The sequence below is a fragment of the Bos taurus genome, chromosome 13 (genome assembly GCF_002263795.3).
Source record: "Bos taurus isolate L1 Dominette 01449 registration number 42190680 breed Hereford chromosome 13, ARS-UCD2.0, whole genome shotgun sequence".
NCBI lineage: Eukaryota > Metazoa > Chordata > Mammalia > Artiodactyla > Bovidae > Bos > Bos taurus.
The window spans coordinates 64,096,118-64,118,420 of record NC_037340.1 but is presented as its reverse complement, the minus strand read 5'-3'; the positions used below and the strand labels follow the sequence as shown (position 1 = coordinate 64,118,420).

Sequence of the window (22,303 nt, the reverse complement as noted above, 5' to 3'; positions counted from 1 at the left end):
GCGCAGAATCCTAACCACTGGATTGCCAGGGAATTCCCCATAATTCTGATATTTCTAGTTGTGGTCTTTTTTTTTTTTTAGAGAAGTCCTTCTAACATTTCTTCTAAAGCCAGTTTAGTGACACTGAACTTTCAGCTTTTGCTTATCTGCACAACTCTTCATCTCGCCTTCAAATCTGAATGATAGCCTTGCTGGGTAAGCTATTCTTGGTTGTAGGTTTCTTCCTTTCATCTCTTTGATTATATCATGCCACTTTTGGTCTGTAACGTTTCTGCCGAAAACAGTTCATGGTCCCGTGGGAATTCCTTTGTATGTAACTATTTGCATTTTCTCTTGCTGCTTTTTTTTTTCTTCTTTTGGCCACGCTGTGTGGCTTGTGGGATCTCAGGTCCACAACCAGGGATTGAACCCCAACAATGGCAGTGAAAGAGCTGAATCCTAACCACTAGACAACTGGGAACTCCCTACTCTTGCTGCTTTTAAGATTCTTTGTCTTTAACTTTTGCCATTTTAATTATAGTATATCTTGGTGTGGACCTCTTTGGGTTCATCTTGTTTGGGACTCTGTACTAAGTCCTAGATGTGGATGTCTGTGTCCTTTGCCAGGTTAGGGAAATTTTCAACTCTAATTTTTCGAATAAATTCTATACCCTTTTGTGTCTTCTCCTATTTGGGCCTCTAAACTGCTAATGTTAGTATGCTTGCAGTTTTCCAAGAGATTTCTTAAGCTATCCTCATTTTCATAAGTTCTTTTTTCTGTTCAGCTTGTGTGATTTCCATTACTCTGACTTCCTGTTTACTGATCTGTTCCTCTGTATTGTCTAATCCACTGTTGATTACATCTAGTGTATTTTTAATTTCAGTTATTGTGTCCTTCAGCTCTGTTTGGTTCTTCTTTGTATTTTCTAACTCTTAATTTCTCACTTTGTTCATTCATTCTTCCAAGTTTGTTGACCATCTTATGATCATTACCTTGTACTCTTTGTCAGATGGATTGTTTATCTCCACTAACTTCTTCTTTGGTTTTGTTTTGTTACTCTGTTTGAAACATACTCCTCTATCTCCTTGTTTTACCTAAATCTATTTATTTCTATTGCTTTGACCAAAAGGTTCATTCAGGTTTTTCCACTGTTATGGAAAAATCTGAACAAACCTTTTGGCCAACCCAATATGTAGTAGGTAGGCCAGTTATTGTATATTTCCCAATTTTGGAGAAGTAGCCTTATACAGGAGACGTCCTATGGGGCCCAGCTGCATGCTACTCTTGGTCACTTAGAGCTGTATACCCTTGGGGTGCCCTCTGTGGACTGTGTGGGTCATTTTGTTGTTGGGGGGCCGTGTACTGTGGACATGCTGGTAGGCAAGGCTGGCTCCCAGCCTAGTTGGCTGCCAGGTCCTGCCTCATGGATGGCTGCCAACCCACTGGTGGTGGGCCTGGCACAACTGTCTACAGGATCCCAGGGGTCTCAGATCTGGTGTTGGCCCATAGGTGGGAAGGGCCAGATCCCTCAGAGGCTGAGGCTGGTCCTGGCCTGCTAGTGGGTGGGTAAAGCCCCCAGGACTAATAGGCTAGAGGGCTAGAGGGAGTACTCCAAAATGTCTCTTGCCAGCACCAGTATCTTCATGGTAGAACAAGGTCCCCCATTGGGCTGCTACCAATATCTGTGTCCCCAGGTAGTGTCCCAGTTGATACCTTCCTCTCCAGGAGGCTCTGCAAGATTAGCAAGTGTTTCTGACCCAGGCTCCTTTCAAGTTACTGCCTCTGTATTGGGAGACCATGTGAGATTTGACATGCACCCTTTAAGAGCAGAGTCTCTTTCTTACAGCCTTCTAGCTGTCCTGTACACAAGCCCTGCTGACCTTTAAAGCTAGGTGTTCTGGGGACTCATCGTCCCAGTGCAGAATCCCTACGCTGGGGATCTTTGTGTGTGTCTGTAACCCCTCATTTCTTGGGGAAAACACCTGCAACTGTGATTATCCTCTCCTTTGTGGGTCCTTACCTGGGGATGTGGGTTTTGACTATACCATGTCTAACTTTTTTAGCCAAATGTTTAATTTACTTTATTTTCTCCTGATACAGGTGTTCTTGGCTGTGTGAATTTTCTTCTCAACTTGTTGGGCTATATTCTTTAGGTTCCAATGTGTAGTATTCTCCTTATTTCTAAAGGTTTTGCTGTTTTGGTTTCTTTTTTAACCCAGAACCAAAGGTTTTGTTGTTGTTTTAAAGTGGAAAAGCCATGGTTTTATTTTAAATTTATAATTTTGGTGCATTGTCACCAGAGTAATTTGACTCTCCTATTGTTACTTTTGAATTTATTAAGATTTTCTTTATGGCCTTTCTTAAAGGTTAATTTTTATTGATTGGAAACTTAAAAATTGGCTTTTTCTTGATAAAAAATAGTTAAGCAATAGTTATTTCTCTAATAATTATTTATTAATACCTAGTTCATATATCCAGAGGAGGCAATGGCAGCCCACTTCAGTACTCTTGCCTGGAAAATCCCATGGACGGAGGAGCCTGGTGGGCTGCAGTCCATGGGGTTGCTAAGAGTCGGACACGACTGAACGACTTCACTTTCACTTTTCACTTTCATGCATTGGAGAAGGAAATGGCAACCCACTCCAGTGTTCTTGCCTGGAGAATCCCAGGAACAGGAGAGCCTGGTGGGCTGCCGTCTATGGGGTCGCACAGAGTCGGACACGACTGAAGTGACTTAGCAGCAGCAGCAGCAGTTCATATATCCATCTAAAATTTTTTAAGGTTTATCTGTGTTTGGCTACACTGGATCTTCATTGCTGCATGTGGGCTTTCTCTAGTTGTGGCGAGCAGGGGCCGCTCTCCAGTTGTGGTATGTGGGCTTCTCGTTGCAGTGGCTTCTCTTGTTGTGGAGCACAGGCTGTAGGCACACGGGCTTCAGTAGTTGCAGCATGTAAGCTGAGTAGTTGTGGTGCGTGAGCTTAGTTGCTCCTTAGCATGTGGGATTCTCCTGCATCAGGGATCAAACCCATGTCCCCTGCATTAGCAGGCGGGTTCATAACCAGTGGACCACCAGTGAAGCCCTATCTAAAATTTTGAGGTTGTAGGACTTCCCTGGTGGTACAGTGGATAAGAATCTGCCAGTGCAGGGGACACTGGTTCGATCTCTGTTTCAGGAAGATTCTACATGCTGCAGAGCAACTATGCCCACGAGCCACAGCTACTGAGCCTGTGTGCTGCAACTACGGAAACCCATGTGCCTAGAGCCTCTGTTGCACAACAAGAGAGGCCACTGCACTGAGAAGCCCACTCACTGCAACTAGAGAGTAGCCCTCTCCACCTGCACACAGTCATGAAGACCCAACACATCCAAAAATGTTTAAAAATAAATAAAAATAAAATAAAAATTTGAGATTATAAAATCTGTATTTGGCAATAATGTGAAACTTTAGCAGCCCAGTTAAAAGACATTGTAGACATATTTTCTTAAGAGGGAAATTTTTCCTGATGCATACCAAAATTATGCAGTTTCCATACATAAGTTTCTATATATACAATAAAGAATGCTTTAAAACTTGAACTGAAAATTTAATGAAAAATAAAAGGTATAGCTAGTATAGATAAAATAGGAAAAAAGTATAGGTCTTGTATTTAGTATATGTACAAAGTAGTATATATGGGTTTCCCTGGTAGCTCAGCTGGTAAAAAATCCTCCTGCTATGCAGGAAACCCTGATTGGTTCCTGGGTCAGAAAGATCCCCTGGAGAAGGGATAGGCTACCCATTCCAGTATTCTTGGGCTTCCCTGGTGGCTCAGATGGTAAGAATCCACCTGCAATGTGGGAGACCTGGGTTTGGTCCCTGTTGGGAAAATCCCCTGGAGAAGGGAACAGCTACACAGTCCAGTATTCTTGCCTGGCGAATTCCATGGACAGAGGAGCCTGTCAGGTGACAGTCTATAGAGTCTCAAAGAGTCAGACACAGCTGAGCGACTTTCACTTCACATATATGTATATGTATATATTCTTTTTCCTTACAGGTTATTAGGCAATATTGAGTGTAGTTCCCTGTGCTATACAGTAGGTTTTTGTTGGTCTTCTGTTTTATATATAGTAGTGTATATATGGTAATGTGAACCTCCTAGTTTATCACTCCCCCTTTCCCCTTTAGTAACCATAAGTTTTTTTTCTGTGTCTGTGAGTCTTTTTCTGTTTTGTAAATAAATTGATTTGTATCTTCTTTGTTTTTTTTCAAGATTCTGCATGTCCTGTGATATTTGTCTTTGTCTGACTTCAGATAATCTCTAGGTCCATCAGTATAATTGCAAATGGCATTATTTCATTCTTTTTTATAGTTAAGTAGTATCTTCCATTTGTGTGTGTGTGTATCTGTATACACACACACCCCACATCTTCTTTATCCTGTCAATTGATATTTAGGTTGTTTCCATGTCTTGGCTATTGTAAATAGTGCTACAGTGAGTATTGGGGTGCATGTATCTTTTTGAATTATAGGTTTGTTCAGTATATGCCCAGAAGTGGGAATGTAGATAACTAGTTTAAAGGAACCTCCATACTGTTCCCCATAGTGGCTGTACCAATTTATACTCCTGCCAACAGTGTAGAAGGATTTATTTTTCTCTACACCCTCTCCAGCATTTATTATTTATAGACTCTTGATGATAGCCATTCTGACCAGAGTGAGGTGATACCTCATTGAAGTTTTGATTTGCATTTCTCTGATAATTAACTAGTGATGTTGAACATTTTTTCATGTGCTTGTTGGCCATCTGTATGTCGTCTTTGGAGAAATGTCTAGCTCTTCTATTCATTTTTTGATTAGGTTGTTTGTTTTTTTTTGAACTGAGTTTGTGAGTCAATTTTATAATTTGGAAATTAATCCCCTGTCAGTCACTTCATTTGCAAATATTTGCTCTATTCTGTATGTTGTCTTTTGTTTATGGTTTCCTTTGCTGTGCAAAAGCTTTTAAGTTTAATTTGGTTCTTCCATTTATTTTTATTTCTATCGTTCTAGGAGAAGAATCCGAAAAGATATTGCTGCAGTTTATGTCAAAGAGTGTTCTAATCTGACCAATTTAAAAAATGAATGTATAGGGAAGTTTCTAAAGCTTAGAGTCCCAGTTTCATAATTCTGGCATACATCCCTGAGTTTTGGTTCTATATTCTTTAAATTGCTTGTTGATGGAGTTATTCTTTACATTTGTAACTCCATGGACTAATAGCCCACCGGGCTCCTCTGTCCTTGGAATCCTCCAGGCAAGAATACTGGAATGGGTAGCCATACCCATCTCACCCAGGGATCGAACCTGGGTCTCCTGCATTGCAGGCAGATACTTTACCATCTGAGCCACCAGGGAAGCCCAATGAGTGCTCTAAGATCTCTGGGTGGGGGGAACTATTCTTTGCATATTTCATGAAAACCCTGTTTTATTGTTATCTGAACATGTCTGAGTTGACTTGATAAATTGTCATGTTTGTGTTCTGATGGAAGGATGGGTCACCTCTGTAATTTCTGTATAATACTTTACCTTTTTTTTGTTGTTGTTAGGCTATTTATTTGACTGCTACCTTAAAATACAGGCCGTAAAAATGCCAGCTTGTTTGGACTTAGAAGATGACCTGGACAAATGATAAAAATTAAGAAAAACATTTTGGTGAGTGAAAACTTATATGAGAGTAAATATGGCTCAACTCAATTCCTACCAGTGGAATGACACTACCAAAGTTATATAGCGAAATTCTCTTAAAATGCCTTCTGTTTCTCTGAAATTAAGACCTTGATCTTGCTCTTTTTTTATTCTCTCTGTGAATCCACAGACCTCCCAAGAGGCACATGATAACACTTAAATGCATTTTAAATACCTGGTCTCTTCCAGCATTCCACCAAACCCAGCATAACTCACTGAGGCCTAGTGTTCTACCAGGCTTCCCAGGTGGCTCAGACGGTAAAGAATCTGCCTGCAGTTCAAGAGACCCAGGTTTGATCCTTGGGTAGGGAAGATCCTCTGGAGAAGGGAATGGCTACCCACTCCAGTATTCTTGCCTGGAAAAATCCCATGAACAGAGGCGCCTGGTAGACTACAGTCCATGGGGTTGCAAAGAATAGAACACGACTGAGCAACTTAACACTCTAGTGTTCTACCAGTTTTGTAAGTTATACTTGGATTTAACTCAATCCAGGTTAGACTTAGACTTATTAGACTTAATTAGAAACTGACTAGACTTAATTAGAAATTGAAAACTGATGGCTGGTGGGCCGTACGCAGCAGTGTGTTTCATTTGGCCCATAGGGTATTTTCCAGAAATATAAATCTGTTCTTAAATTTGGAGATTTTACTCAACATATGGATTTTGTGCTTAGTCGCTCAGTTGTGTCCCACTCTGCGACGCCATGGACTGTAGCCTGTCACGCTCCTCTATTCACGGGGATTCTTTAGGCAAGAATGCTGCTGCTGCTAAGTCACTTCAGTCGTGTCCGACTCTGTGTGACCCCATAGATGGCAGCCCACCAGGCTCCCCTGTCCCTGGGATTCTCCAGGCAAGAACACTGGAGTGGGTTGCCATTTCCTTCTCCAATGCGTGAAAGTGAAAAGTGAAAATGAAGTCGCTCAGTCATGTCCGACTCTTGGCGACTTCATGGACCGCAGCCTACCAGGCTCCTCCACCCATGGGATTTTCCAGGCAAGAGTGGGGTGCCATTGCCTTCTCCTTAGCCAAGAATATTGGAGTGGATTGTCATGCCCTCCTTCAGGGGATTTTCCCAACCCAGGGATTGTACCCAGGTCTCCCACATTGGAGGCAGATTCTTTACTGTCTGAGCCACCAGTCTTTTCTTAAAATTCAGAATGTTAGTCCTGTGCCTGCGCAACTCCTCCCATCCCTCCAGAAAGAAAGTAATAAAGTGGAGCAAAGTAGCAAGTGCCTAGCATAGATGGGTATTCGAGTTTCCCATTGCTCAAATCATTCATACGTATATGCAAATACATTTGATATTCAACATTCTTCCCTTATTTTACACACCTGAAGCCTGTAGGTATATGAATTTGTGATTTCTGAGGTGTATAATAGTGTCTTATCTTTTTACTCAAATGGCAGATAATCTGAATAGTCTGTGACAATCTTTTAATGATTATTCACATATAAATCTGAATATGTATAAATACATATATTTATATCTGAAAAGACTCTTATAAGTAGCTAAATATATGTAATATATGTGAAAAGTAAATTTATATTTTTATAAATATGTATTCAAATATATATATTTAAAACCTACTGTGATTTGGAAGATATTCATACATAAGCTGTTTCACATTTCCTATGTCTGGCGGAATTTTACTGTGAAACAGTATGGTGTTTCTGGTATGCTTGCTTTTCCCTTTTTAAAAAAAATTTTTTTTAACTCTTTATTATGATCAGTTTCAAATATATGTAAATTATAGTACAGATAAAAATACAGTGAACACCCATATACCCGTCATCTATAATTAGCCATTATTAACATCTTGTTAGGTGGGTCAGTGGTAAAAGAATCCGCCTTCAAAGTCGAGTTTGATCCCTGGGTCAGGAAGATGCCCTGGAGAAGGAAATAGCAACCCACATCCGTATTCTTGCCTGGGAAATCCCATGAACAGAGGAGTATCTGGTGGGCTACAGTCCATGGGGTCACAAACTCAGATATGACTTAGCAACTAAACAACAACATTTGGTTGATCTGTTTTTTTTTTTTCCTGAATTATTTTAAAGTAAACTATAGACATCATGACATTTTACCTCTAAATGCTTCAGTATGCATCTCGTGGGACTTCCCCAGGGGTCAGTGATTAAGACTCTGGACTTCCATTGCAGGGTTCGGTCCTTGGTCAGGAACTAAGATCCCATGTGCCACGTGGCATGGCCTAAAAGATAAATGCTTATTATCTCTTAAGAGATAGTAAGCACATTGTCCTTTATAACCACAGCACCATTATTATCACACCTAACAAAGTTAGTAGCTGACTTCTTGTCTGCCAGTAGAGAGTTTTCCAAATCTGGATGCACAGCCTACATGCCATGACCAAGCAGGGATTTGTTTGTTTGGTTTCTTTTCTTTGACTTTTGTAGGGGAGTTTTGCCGGGGATCTTAGTTCCCTGACCAAGACTAAGGATCAAAACCGTGCCCCGTGCAGTAGAAGCCTGGAGCCCTAACTAGTGGACCACCAGGGAATTCCCAGGCAGCAGCTTTTAAACCCTTAGAATATTTTTTAGTTTTATTTATTTACCTTTAAAGTTCCTTGATATCAGTAAAATGTAGAGAGTGATTGACTAAGGGCAATGGTATTTATAAAGGATTTTCTGAATGCTGTTTTTTCTTAACCATTCAAATTATACTATTCCTTTGTAACACTGATGGTGCTAGAAAAGGTTATAATTGCCAGACTATAAGGTACTCTGCTCAAATGTAAATTTTTTTTTCGTATTTACAACAGAGAAATTTTCCCCCTTAAGGTTGCTTAGGTTAGTTTTTGAAAAGCCTTTGCTCTTGAAGTTTACTGACTATTTAAAACAGAACCGTTAATTTTTAAAAGTTGATTCTTTTTTCCTATTTGTGCAGGAAATATAATCATAGTACAGCATATGCAGCTTTCCTTTTTCCTAATGACTTATAGCATATTTGGAAAATAGGAAAATTTACCAGCAATCTTGCCAACCTAGTACAATCACTATTTGTATTTTAGTTGATTTATTTTCAGTCCTTTTTTCTTAATCATCTTTAAAAAAAAAAAACCCATAGTTGTAATTATGCTTTATGTAAGGAATTTTTTTTAATTAGAAGATTTGTGTGAGGTTCTTATTTCCTTGCCATTCTTGCTTAACACACATTGATAAAAATTGATGTTTATTCATTCACTTTTGGATTAAGAATGTGATCATTAGTCCCAGAGATAATGGAGGAAATGGCCATGTGGTGTGGTCTTTAATATTTGTGTTCTTTGGTAGGCAACATAACTGAAAATAGCAGAAAATTTGAGTTCTCTAAACCTAAAAGTTAAAAAGTAATTTGGTTCTGTCCTAGACGTAGTTCTTTGCCTCTGTAAACATGTGGTAACCAGTTGTTTTCCTTTTGCAAAAGTATTTCTTTTTTCTTTTTTTTTCTTTCAAAACTTTTTCTTTCTTTTTTTTTCTGTTTCTGAATCATTATTTTTAGCTATGCCACTATCAATAACCCTTTAAAAGTTATTTTAAATGGTCCTTGTGAAAGACTTTGGAATTTTAGGTAGTCATGCAGATGCTCTTAGTTAGGTCAGGTTGTCCTTTGCAGGTTGAAGAGGAGGACTTTAGAAACCTTGGTTGCTCTGAAGCATTTGTTAGGACAGGAGTAAGCAGAGTCTTGTGGTCAGCCTGAGTCTTGCTCTGTGGGGGTCAACCAAAGGCTTATATGAATTAACTCTTAGAAGATACCTATTTTAGTTTCTTGTGATCTCTTGTTCCTTTCTGCCTATATTCTAGGCTAACAAAATAAAAGGAATTTTAGTTAAAACTGGTAAATTTTTATTTCTAGTATCTTTGAGAACTTATAGAATATCTTAATTAAAATAGTTTATCCTCACTGTAATTTTTAATTTACTTTATAGTATTTTGTTATTACTTGTCAAATAAATTAGTTTTCATAGAACTATATATTGTTGATTGTGTAAGTATGTGTTGTAATACTTTTTTGTATCTTCTGTTTTGAAAGGTTTTTTTATTGTCCACTTGACATATGCTTCTGGAATAATATTCACCATGGTTTTGAATGACCTTCCAAACTTAGAAGACATCTATACTTCCTTGTGTTCATCAACAGTAGAAGACTCAGAGATGGATTTTGACTCTGGACTAGAAGATGATGACTCAAAAAGTGATAGTATTTTGGAGGATTCCACAATCTTTGTGGCCTTCAAAGGAAATATAGATGATAAAGACTTCAAATGGAAATTGGACACAATATTGGAGAATGTGCCCAATTTGTTACACATGGGTAATTTGCTTAATTATTTTTCCTTTTGTTACTGTTTTTGAATTGCCCTTCTGTGGTTATCTTGAGTTTTACAAAGTACAACTGTGCTGTACTTTGCTGTAGGTTGAAAGGCTGATTTTAATTGCAAAGTTGGAATTTTAGGATTTTTTTTCATAGAAATGCTGTTGTATTTTTTTAAGTACATGGAGTGACTGAATATAAAGCATTGCTTAGCATTGTAATCCTTAAATTATCTGTTCTAATGGATAGGAGCAGGCTTCCCAGGTGGCTCAGTAGTAAAGAATCCAGCTGCAATGCAGGAGGCGCAAGAGACACAAGTTCAATCCCTGGGTCGGCTAGATCCAGCCCCTGGAGGAGGAAATGGCAATCCATTTCAGTATTCTTGCCTGGGAAATCCCATGGACAGAGGAGCCTGGCAAGCTACAGTCCATGGGATCACAAAAGAGTTGGACATGACTGAGTGACTAAACAACAACAACAAAAATGGATGGGAGTAATTCTCCAGACCCAAATTTATTTATTGTTTTTAGCTCTCTGGTCTTTAGTTTCCTTTCCTATAAAATGACTGGCTCTTTGAGGCCACTTAAAGCTTACAAAAATCTTTTACTCCATGGCTTTTTTGGCTTTACTTAAAATGTATTTGAAATTTGTTGTCTTAAATTTTAGATCAGAGGTTAACTAATAGCCCACTGGAACCAGTGTGCAGCCATGTGTTACATACTTTAGTTTTTCTGATTATTTTTTTGTTTGTTTATTTGTTTTCTGGTGTTTGAATTTTATTGCCAGTGCTTCAAGAAATAGATATTTTACATTAAAATTCAGATTTTGGATTTGTCTTTATACAGGAAAGGTCTAATAACATTGAACTCTCCTATCCCAGGTGGTGCTAAGTAGCAGCTGCCGCTGAAGATATCACCTTCCCCTCACCATAGTCCCATCTGGCCTCTTCACACATTTAGATAGCCTATAGTGGTCTTACGGGAATTTGTGCTTGTCGACTTTGGTCTATATGTTCTCCATCTTTTCTGGTTAGCACAATTATTTAATCCCTTCAGACATAGTGCAAAGCCTAGATTTTATCCTTTTATCACAAATCTTAAGTGCTAACCAACTTTTTTAGGTTTTGAGGTCTTATTCTTTAGAATTAATGTCAGGAAGAGAGCTTTTTAATTTTTTTTCAATGGCTCTTTTTTAAAAAAAAACTGTTGTTTCAGGCTTCTTTCTAGTTATGGATTATTTAATACATTATTAGAGAATTTTATGGTGAAAGTTGTAATTGCCACCATAATCATGTTATGATATATCATATTTTAAGGGCTAGCTGGGTCTGATTGTTCATTGTTCTTAATTATCCACATTTTTTCTTGTTTTTAAATAGCTGAATTAGTTTATTAATGGGTTTTAAATACATTAGTAAACTCAGACATGGTTATCAGTTATATTCTTGGTCCAAAAACTATTTTAAGTTAGATGTTCTCAAATATGATGAAAGTTAAGAAAAAAAAATTTTTTTGATAAAATATAGCAGTGTTATAGTTAAAATTTTTTCTGTAGGCTTATCACAAGTAGCTAACATCAAAAGCAAGTTTAATGTTTGTCTGGGCCACATAGGTATAAGATTCCAGTACTGTTCAGACTGAGAAGAAGCCCTGCAGCATTTGTCCTCTGTGGTAGCAGAATCTCAAGCTCCCTGCCTTTTGCTATTTGGATGTATAAGTGTCATGGAAAGGAAAATGGCCTGAAAATCAGAGCTGGATTTTAATGCCATTTTAGTGATAGGTAGCTACTGGATTCTGGGTAAATCTCTTAGATTTTCTGGGCTTCAGTTTCCTCCCCAATAAAATACATTTGGACTGAATCATGCATAATCCTTCCTAAATTTCCTAGATTATATATCTCAGTGCTCTTAGCCAGTGGTCTCTTTTTTTCCATATTAGAACAAGTGGACTCCATGTCTGGATAAACTGATAATGTATAATGGTTTTGGAGGTAGAAGGGGCTTTTAGGGAACATGTAGACACTTCCCCCTATCCATGTAAATTTCTTATTTTGAGGACATATATGCCTAAATGACCATTTTCTCAATACTTGAATGTATAATTGAATAGAGGCTACAAAAGATTTGATGTAGCTGAGTTTATAACAAAAGGAAAAATTATTTTGGGGTTGTTGGGGAAAAAATGTTTTTTTATTATTATCTAACTGGACCTCGGATTTGCTTTCCATCTGTAAGCTGTAATTATAAACAACATTACCTGCTCGATTAGTTTAACTTTTGCATTATAATTTAAAAACATCTTCGAAGTTTGCATTGACTTTTCAGGTTTGCTGAAATGTAATGTTTTCTTATCCTAACTGAAATATAGTTGTGAGATTTATGTTGCTTTTCTCCTCAGTTTGGTGTGCTTCAGTGGAAATTCTACTCTTGTTTAAAATAGAAAAAGATTAGAAATCAGAGACGTAAAGAATCAAGACTTAAGCCTTCCTTAAACTGAAGCATTTACAGGACATTGGAAGAAATGTTTGCTCCCTATATCTCTGAATATGTTTCACAGAGATGCTCGGTGAAAATTTAAATATAAGTACTAAAAGTTCAACTTTTTCATTTGAAGAAGTATAATTGCTTAACATTTTATAAGTGAATCTACTATCTTCCTTTTCAGTGCTCTTTCTTTAAACAAGTTTAGTGAATTGTAGCTGTATATTCCCTAATATCCTACAGTTGGCATATCTGCCAGTTGAATTTTTATAGAATTTCACTTAAAATTAGAAACTTAAACTTGCTTAGCTTTTCAGTTCACATACATTAAACTGAGTCTAGAAGTAGACCTTATTCTAGTAATTTAAACTTATCTCTCCCTTCTCTCATATGATCCTTATTCCGTCTTACTGCTTTCCATCTATTAAGTGCCTGTGGTATGTCAGGTGCTTTGCTAGATTTTTGGCATATTATTATATAATTTAGCACTCACAGTCTCATGAAGTAGTTTTTTCATAGTTTTAGAGAAGAGAAAGGTAAGTTTCAGAAATGTTAAATAACTTGTTCATGATTTCCCAGGTGCTAAGTGGTAAAGCTGGGATTAAATTTAAGGTTTGATACCAAAGCTTAAGCTCTCTCAGCTACTCCATACTGGTATTCTACCTTGTTCTTTTACTTCCTTGTTGTTGTTCATTCCATGTCTTCTGATGGCTAAAACATTACTAATATTATTCTCTTCCTTTCATGACCAAGAATCCAGCAAGCTAAAGGTACAGAAGGTGGAGCCCTGGAATAGCGTGCGTGTGACATTCAATATCCCCCGGGAAGCAGCAGAGCGGCTTCGGATCCTGGCTCAGAGCAACAACCAGCAGCTTCGGGATCTGGGAATTCTCTCCGTTCAGATTGAAGGTACATGTCTGGTTCCAGATTATAGGAATACTAGAATATAGCATGATTTATAGCATGTGCCGCTTTGTCTGTTCCTCTTAAGTTGAATTCACAATGCCAGGTAACTCACAGAAAGCTAACCAAAATGATCACATGGATCAGAGCCTTGTCGTGGTGAAGAAGGGGCTTTCATAGCTCAATGAAGCTATGACAAAATGTGGTCCACTGGAGAAGGGAATGGCAAACCACTCCAGTATTTTTGCCTTAAGAACCCCAAGAACAGTATGAAAAGGCAAAAAATATGATACTGGAAGGTGAGCTTCCCAGATTGATAGGTGTCCAATGTGCTACTGGAGAAAAGCAGAGAAATAGCTCCAGAAAGAGAGCTGGGCCAAAGTGGAAACATTGCTGAATTGTGTATGTGTCTGGTGGTGAAAGTAAAGTCTGATGCTGTAAAGAACAATATTGCATAGGAACCTTGAATGTTAGGTCCATGAATCAAGGTAAATTGGATATGGTCAAGCAGGAGATGGCAAGAGTAAATATCAACATTTTAGGAATCAGTGAAGTAAAATGGACAGGAATGGGCAAATTTAATTCACATGACCATTATATCTACTACTGTGGGCAAGTATCCCTTAGAAGAAATGGAGTAGCCCTCATAGTCAACAAGAGTCTGAAATGCAGTACTTGGATGCAGTCTCAAAAACAACAGAATGATCTCTGTTCATTTCCAAGCAAACCATTCAACATCACAGTATTCCAAGTCTGTTCCCCAACCACTAATGCTGAAGAAGCTGAAGTTGACTGATTCTATGAAGACCTATAAGACCTTCTAGAACTAACACCAAAAAAAGATGTTCTTTTCATCTTAGGAGAGTGAAATGCAAAAATAGGATGTCAGGAGATACCTAGGTTAACAGGCAAGTTTGGCCTTGGAGTACAAAATGAAGCAAGGCAAAGGCTAACAGAGTTTTGTCAAGAAAACACACTGGTCACAGCAAACACCCTCTTCCAACAACACAAGAGATGATTCTACACATGGACATCACCAGGTATCAGATTGATTATATTCTTTACAGCCAAAGATGGAGTGGCTCTATATAGTCAGCAAAAACAAGACCTGGAACTGACTGTGGCTCAGATTATCAGCTCCTTATTGCAAAATTCAGGCTTAAATTGAAGAAAGTAGGGAAAACCACTAGGCCATTCAGTTATGACCTAAATCAAATGCCTTATGATGATACAGTAGAGGTGATGAATAGATTAAGGGATTAGATCTGATAGACAGAGTGCCTGAAGAACTATGGACTGAGGTTGTCACATTGTATACAGGAGGCAGTAACCAAAACCATCCCAAAGAAAAAGAAATGCAAGAAGGCAAAGTAGTTGTCTGAGGAGGCCTTACAGATAGCTGAGAAAAGAAGAGAAGCAAAAGGCAAGGAAGAAAGGAAAAGTATACCCAGCTGAATGCAGAGTTCCAGAGAATAGGAAGGAGAGATAAGACCTTCCTATGTGAACAATGTACAGAAATAGAAGAAAACAATAGAATGGGGAAGACTAGAGATCCCTTCAAGAAAGTTGGAGATACCAAAGGAACATTTCATGCAAAGATGGGCACAATAAAGGACTGAAATGGTAAAGACCTAACAGAAGCAGAAGATATTAAGAAGAGGTGGCAAGAATACACAGAAGACCTGTATAAAAAGGTCTTAATGTCCCAGATAACCACAATGGTGTGATCACTTACCTAGAACCATACATCCCAAAGTGTGAAATCAAGTGGGCCTTAGGAAGCATTGCTACAAACAAACCTAGTGGAGGTGATGGAATTCCAGCTGAGCTATTTCAAATCCTAAAAGATGAAGCTGTTAAAGTGCTGCACTCAATATGTCAGCAAATTTGGAAAACTCAGCAGTGGCCACAGTCTGAGGAAAAGGTCGGTTTTCATTCTAGTTCCAAAGAAGGGCAATGCCAAAGAATGTTCAAATTACCATACAATTGCACTCATTTCACATGATAGCAAGGAAATGCTCAAAATCCTTCAAACTAGGCTTCAGCAGTGCATGAACTGAGAACTTCCAGATGTACAAGCTTGACTTAGAAAAAACAGGGCAACTAGTGATCAAATTGCCAACGTGTGTTGGGTCATAGAGAAAGTAAGGGAATTCCAGAAGAACATCTGCTTCATTGACTACTTTAAAGCCTTTGACTGTGTGGATAACAACAAACTGTGGAAAATCCTTAAAAAGATGGGATTGTACCAGACCACCTTACCGGCCTCCTGAGAAACCTATATGCAGGTCAAGAAGCAACAGTCAGAACTGGACATGGAACAACAAACTGGTTCAAAATTGAAAGACAAGTTCGTCGAGGCTATATATTGTCACCCTACTTTTTTGACTTCTATACAGAGTACATCATGAAAAATGCCAAGCTGAATGAAGCTCAAACTGAAATCGAGATTGTTGGGAGAAATATCAACAACCTCAGATATGCAGATGATACCACTCTAATGCCAGAAAGCTAAGAGGAAGTAAAGAGCCTCTTGATGAAGGTGAAAGAGAAGAGTGAAAAAGCTGGCTTAAAACTCAACACTGAAAAAACTAAGATCATGGCATCTGGTCCCATCACTTCATGGCAAATAGTTGGGGGAAAAGCGGAAACAGTGACAGATTGTGTTTTCTTGGGCTCCAGAATCACCGTGGATGGTGACTGCAGGTACAAAATTAAGACATTTGCTTCTTGGAAGGAAAGTTATGACAGACCTAGACAGCGTATTAAAAGAGACATCACTTTGCCAACAAAGGTCCGTCTAGTCAAAGCTATAGGTTTTCCAGTAGTCATGTATGGATTTGAGAGTTGGTCCATAAAGAAGACTGAGTGCTGAAGAATTGATGCTTTTCAACTGTGGTGCTGGAGAAGACTCTTGAGAGTCCCTTGGATAGCAAGGAGATCAAACCAGTCAATCCTAAAGGACGTTAGTCCTGAATATTCATTGGAAGGACTGATGCTGAAGCTAAAGCTCTAATACTCTGGCCACCTGATGCGAAAAGCCAACTCATTGGAAAGGGTCCTGATGCTGGGAAAGTTTGAAGGCAAAAGGAGAAGAGGGGGGCAGAGGATAAGATGGTTGGATGGCATCATGACTCAGTGGACATGAGTTTGAGCAAAGTCAGATAGTGAAGGACAGCGAAGTCTGGTGTGCTGCAGTTCATGGGGTCACAAAGAGTCAGATATGACAGCGACTGAACAACAAGTTACTCGTGTTACCTGTGCTTCACATTGTAGCACTTTAGTATAAAAAGGAGTTGAGGCTCTCGTTGGGTCCTGATGCTTCAGCATCCATAGCCTCAGACTCCATTCCCTTGGACTGATTTTGGCTATCAGTCTGTCCAACATTGGTTTTACTGGCACCCTAACCAAGGACTGATTTGTCTTTTAAACAATATCTAATTTCAGGGCTTCCCTAGCAGTCCAGTGGTAAAGACTTTGCCTCCAATGCAAAGGGTGTAGGTTTGATTCGTGGTCAGGAAGCTAAGACCCCGTATACCTTGAGGCCAAAAACCAAAACTTAAAGTAGAAACAATATTGTAACAAATTCGATAAAGACTTTAAAAATGGTCCACATTAAAAAAAAAAAAAAAAACCTTAAAAAAATACCTAATTTCATCTGCTTCCTTTCACCCAATATGCCTGATTTAGTATTTATTTTTTATTTATCTAACAGAGGCCCTGAACAATCCTTTTGTAGTAGTATTCATTTGCAGATGTTTTTGTCAGCATGATCTTTTAAAAATGAAAATACGGTACACACACACCTTAAAACCGTGCTATGACTGGCCATTATTTGCAGAATAATGTCCAAACTCTGTATTGTGACCTCGGGCTTTGCATAGTCTGACCTTCACATTTCTCATCTAGTCTTATCTTGTCCAGCTCTCCTCCCTCCTCCTTGCTGTCTGTTCTAGCCTCTTCAGCATTCTTTTGGTTCCTTGAATATACATTTCTTCTTCCTGTCACAGGTCTTTCGCATTGGTGTCTCCTCTGTATGGATATCCCTGCCATTCCCTTTTCCATTAGTTATATACCCAGCCTTCAAGTATCAGCTTAGATCTTAAGGATGTGTTTTCTGAACTCCTTGACTGAATCAGAATCTTTTTTCACATGCTCTTGCAAAAGTCTGGTTTTCTTCAGCTCTGATCATTTCTTACACTTCGACTAGAGCAGTTATTTTGATGATTGTTTTGTTCCCCCATGGACTCCAGGCTCCAGTAGGGGCAGAAACGATATTTTGTTTTGCTCACTGTTACATCTTTACTTGCCTGTGCATGTTAAGTCTTTAATAAACATATGCTGAATAAAAGTAAAGGAAGCACATATATAATAGCACTAGTTTGCTTTGGCTCTTGGAGTACATGATAAGCAGAATATGGGCTTTGCCTTTATGAACTCAGAAGGAGCTCATGACCTTGATGAGGGAGATAAACCTGAGAGAGGTAACTACCAAGTATGAGGAAGCACAGAGGAGCGTCTGTCTTTTGGTGCCCAACGTACTAAAACCTTCTTTCCCCCTCCTGCGTTGGTGCAAACAGTGTGGCAACCAGTGAGTGATTCCAGCCTTCTCTTGCCCTCGTCAGCCAAGCCCTTCTGACCCTGTGCTTGCATAGGACCCAAAAGTTCCACAAAACCTCAGTAACTGAAAGGTCAACATTTTATGTTTAGGAGTGAGACACATTTTGTGCAGTTAAGATTATAGGTTATTGTGCCCCAGAAGGAGCAATAACAACAAACAGATTGTTAAGAGATTGATTGAGAAATGAGGTGAATTCCATAATTTGATAAATAAGAAACTAGTGGCTTAAACAATAACCAGTTTGTTTTGATTGTCCAAAAGGATTCAGAAAAGTAAAATTAATTCACTGCAATCTATTAAATATAGGATGAACTTTTAGGAAGTGTAGAAGTCAAACAGCTATTGTTAATAACATCATATAGGTTGTTTATGTTTTATAAGCACATCAACATACATTTTTTTATAAGAAACATATAAGCAGTTTCTTAAAAACCCTAAACATTTTATAGTCTATGTTACCTATTTACCTGAATTATAAGGGCTTTGTGGTAGTGTTTTCCAGTGGAGAAAGGAAACGCCTTTCTCCACTGAGAGCAGAGTGTGTCTCACTCTTCTCTTTTTTTTTTTAAACCACAAATAAGATCTTTTGTTTGTCACCATTAAAAGTCTTCATTTTAAACAGGTTCTTGGACTGTTGGCTTGTATCCATTAGTTTGTTCAGCTTTAGCACCTGTCTCATCCCAGCAACTTTTCCAGAACTACTGCCTTCGCCATGTAGCTCCGTGAGTTTTCCCTCTTCAAACTGGGGCTTCTTCAGCATTTTTACTTTTCTAACGAAGACATCATGGAGTGGAAAAATAGGTTGGCGAGCTTTTTCTCTGTCTTTTCCAGTGCTGTCTGGAATCAGTTTGTTGACATCCTCCTTCAAGTCATTTTTCTGCACCTCTCAGGTCATGATTTCCATCATCTTCTTGTGAATCTGGCGCACCTGCTGGTGCTGGGCATAAGAGGTCTTCCTAATCTGATTGTTGCGTTTTTTAGTAAAACACACACGAGAACAGATGAAGCACGTTGATATCAACGTGACTTCAGTCATGGTCTGCCATTTTTGACCATCGAGCACATTTTGTCACAGGTAAGATCCATACCATGGAAATCTCAGGCAGGTTTTGCCCTGAACATCCTCCGTAATTAGCTTGAATTGTCTAAAGGCAGCTTCATCATTCTGCAGATCAGCAAGATTCATTTCAAAAACACAACCCTTGAGGCCATCAGATGTGATTTTGTTTCCTTGAGTTCTTGTGGTCAGTGCTTTCCTACTGTTCCTTGTATTGAACGTAGCTGGTGCTTTCACATCATACCAATCTTTCTTAGAAAATGGGTCAACCACTTTCTTCTTGGCTCCCTTTCTACCTCCTTTCGTAAGGCGCTTATTCTTGCCGACCGTCTTGGTGACGTTCAGAAAGCCAAAAGGGCAGACGCATAGCTTACTTGAGAACTTCGGTGAGCGGGGCAGAATGCACTGTCTGTATGACCCCAAGTTTCTTCTCTTAATCATTCCTATTTCCTACAGGTCTTCAAAAGAGTAAGACTCCTGTTTATTCCTGTAGCCATAAATTAAAATAGAAATACCAGCATGGAAGCAAAATAGATAACATATAAGAAATTATGAAATTTACATGTGGCAGTGTTTATCATACTACAGAAAAGAGTTTTTTTTTTTAACATTTGGAGTACAGCTATGTCCTGGGTGATCTCCTTTTCTCTTTCCACATCCACTGGGAATTCAGGCAAAAGTGAAAGTGGTGGCAGCAGCTGTTGCTTTTGTGAAACTGATGACGGGCTCATGCCTTTTAGGTTATAAGAGAAGGTATTGCCACTATTGTGGTGTCTGCTGCAGGGCTGGAGGGACAGGCTGTCCTACACCCAAGGACACACAGTCTTTTCTCCATTGAAGAACACTCCTTGTACCCTTCTTTTGAGTTTTGGCCAGGGAGTTGAGGAGACATCTCTTTTGAGGACATTTTGTGACTCCTCTGTAAATTTATTCTGATTTAAAGTAGGAGTCCGTAAAGGGTCAAAGAGTAAAAATTTTTGGCTCTGTGGGCCAGAAGATCTCTGTCAAGACAACTCAGCTGTGCTGCTATAGTGCAAAAAACAGTCAAAGCAATATGTAAATGAGTGAATGTGGCTGTGTTCTAGTAACACTTATTTATCTGAACAGGCAACAGGCTTGATTTGGCCCATGGGTCATAGTCTTCCAACCCCAGTCAGCAGGTTGGAGAGCCAGTAGTGTTCTCTTCTATGTGTGTTTCCTTGACAACAACTAACTTATGTGCAGCTTGCAAATAGGGAAATAACAGTAGTATAGTATGGAAATTGTGTTTATTCATACATTATTTTTATTTCCAGGGCAAAGGGAGTTAGAATAGTAGGAATAGAAGGTTAATTGTCCATAAACCGTTTGATCTGTTGCTTTATGGCTGGGAGTCCTTTCAGCTTTTTTTTTTTCAGAAAATTGAGAATGAGAAGTTACACTCATGTACCTTCCCCAGAAGTACGCCCTCAGCATTGCGTGGCTCTCAGCTTGTGAACTTTACTTCCTCCCATGCCCACCTGGAGATGGCAATGGCAACCCACTCCAGTGCTCTCGCCTGGAAAATCCCATGGACAAAGGAGCCTGGTGGGCTGAAGTCTATGGGGTCGCTAAGAGTCGGACACGACTGAGCGACTTCACTCTCACTTTTCACTTTCCTGCCTTGGAGAAGGAAATGGCAACCCACTCCAGTGTTCTTACCTGGAGAATCCCAGGGACAGGGGAGCCTCATGGGCTGACGTCTATGGGGTCACACAGAGTCGGACACGACTGAAGTGACTTAGCAGTAGCATGCCCACCTGGAGGGCAGCCCCACCAGCTCAAAGCTCCATTGCATCTGCATTCTCTCCCAGCTTTAACCAGGCATTTCCACTCTAGTGTTCGGGTGTGTTGCCTACACCAATTTTTGTTTTCATTAGAGCTCTAGTTACAAAGTCGCATGGGTTTTGAGTTTGCCTCAACAGTGTTTCTCCCATGAAACCTATTATTTTCAGTGTGAGATTTTTATGGACCGTGAGGTTTTCCTGGAATGCAATTGTCATATGGAAAAACTCCTATGATTCTTTGTAAGGTTATGATAAGATGACTTTTCATCATGTAGTCAGTAAATAGCTAATGAGTGCCTGTTATGTACACCAGGTACTGTTCAGTGTTTAAAGGATATAATTAAGGTGGCCATAAAATTTATCTTTTAAATTAGGAAATGAAAATAAATAGAGTTACTATGAATAACTATTAATAACTATCCTGGGAGAACAGATATAACGGGGAGTGTGTGTACGTGCTCAGTCATGTCTGACTTTTTGCGACCCCATGGACTGTAGGCTCCTCTGTCCATGGGATTTTCTAGGCAAGAATACTAGAGCGGGTTGCCATTTCCTACTCCAGAGGATCTTCCCGACCGAATGATCGAGCCCATGTCTCTTGCATTCCTGCATCAGCAGCTAGATTCTTAACCACTAGTGCTACCTCAGAAGCCCATAAAGGAGAGGCAGACAAGAAAATAAGTGAATGAATAACTACATAGAATGTGCTCTGAAGAAGTAACAAGGTGTTTTGATAAGGGTGACCTGACCTTGGAAAAAATGATTGGAGAAGACTTTTGGGGCTTGTGACACTTAATCTTAAACGGATAATTGAGAAGATGGTTTATGTGAGGAGTGCAGGAGAGCTGCTCTAGGCAGAGAGAACAACTTGTACAAAGGCCTTAAGGTGAAAAGTGGGTTTGTGTGCCTAAGAAAGTAAAAAATCCCACTGAGCCTGAGTCCTTGTTATTGAAAGAGAGACTAGTTTGAATTGAGATTAGAGAGACTGGAAAGGACCACATCTGAGCTGTTAGTAACAGCCACAAGCCACTTTTATGATCTGTTGTCCATTTCAAAAACAAAAGTTCTTCCACCTAGAATGTCTTCACAAATTTAGTATGTTAATAGTTCTTTCCCTTTGGTGGAAACCCTCAAGATCTGTATTCTTTTTCTCTTTTATTCCTAACTCCCATAGGCAATTTAGAACATTGTATAGCCCCTGGCGATTGGTCACTTATTGTTAGGATATTTGTTCCCTATTACCAAGCTATCTGCCTGGTCACAATAGTTCATATTTTATCTGTTTATCTAGCTGACCTATATCGTGACAAGACAGAAAACTGCTGTGCCTTCATTGGCTTCATTCTTTGTCATCTTCTCCTAAAACAGTAAGGAGCATGGTGAATGCAGCCTTTCAAATCCTCAACCACAGGCTAGCTATACTTTTTTCTGTCCACAAGGTG

At 39.2% G+C, this 22,303-nt stretch overlaps 1 protein-coding gene and 1 pseudogene across 9 annotated transcripts in view; one reads left to right on the top strand and one right to left on the bottom strand.

Moving 5' to 3' along the window:
* Positions 1-22,303, top strand: part of NCOA6 (nuclear receptor coactivator 6) — a 96,384-nt gene that overhangs the window by 29,900 nt on the left and 44,181 nt on the right. For 8 of the 9 annotated variants that reach the window (XM_059893026.1, XM_025001201.2, XM_059893029.1 and 5 more), the window contains 3 exons: positions 5,545-5,650; positions 9,715-9,996; positions 13,229-13,384. In XM_059893026.1, coding sequence (XP_059749009.1) covers positions 9,762-9,996; positions 13,229-13,384 — 391 coding nt within the window. In that variant the 5' untranslated portion in view covers positions 5,545-5,650; positions 9,715-9,761. The remainder of the gene's footprint in view (positions 1-5,544; positions 5,651-9,714; positions 9,997-13,228; positions 13,385-22,303) is intronic. The other variant, XM_025001199.2, reaches the window with a different exon arrangement.
* On the bottom strand, positions 18,571-19,749 carry LOC101903101 (small ribosomal subunit protein eS1-like; annotated as a pseudogene).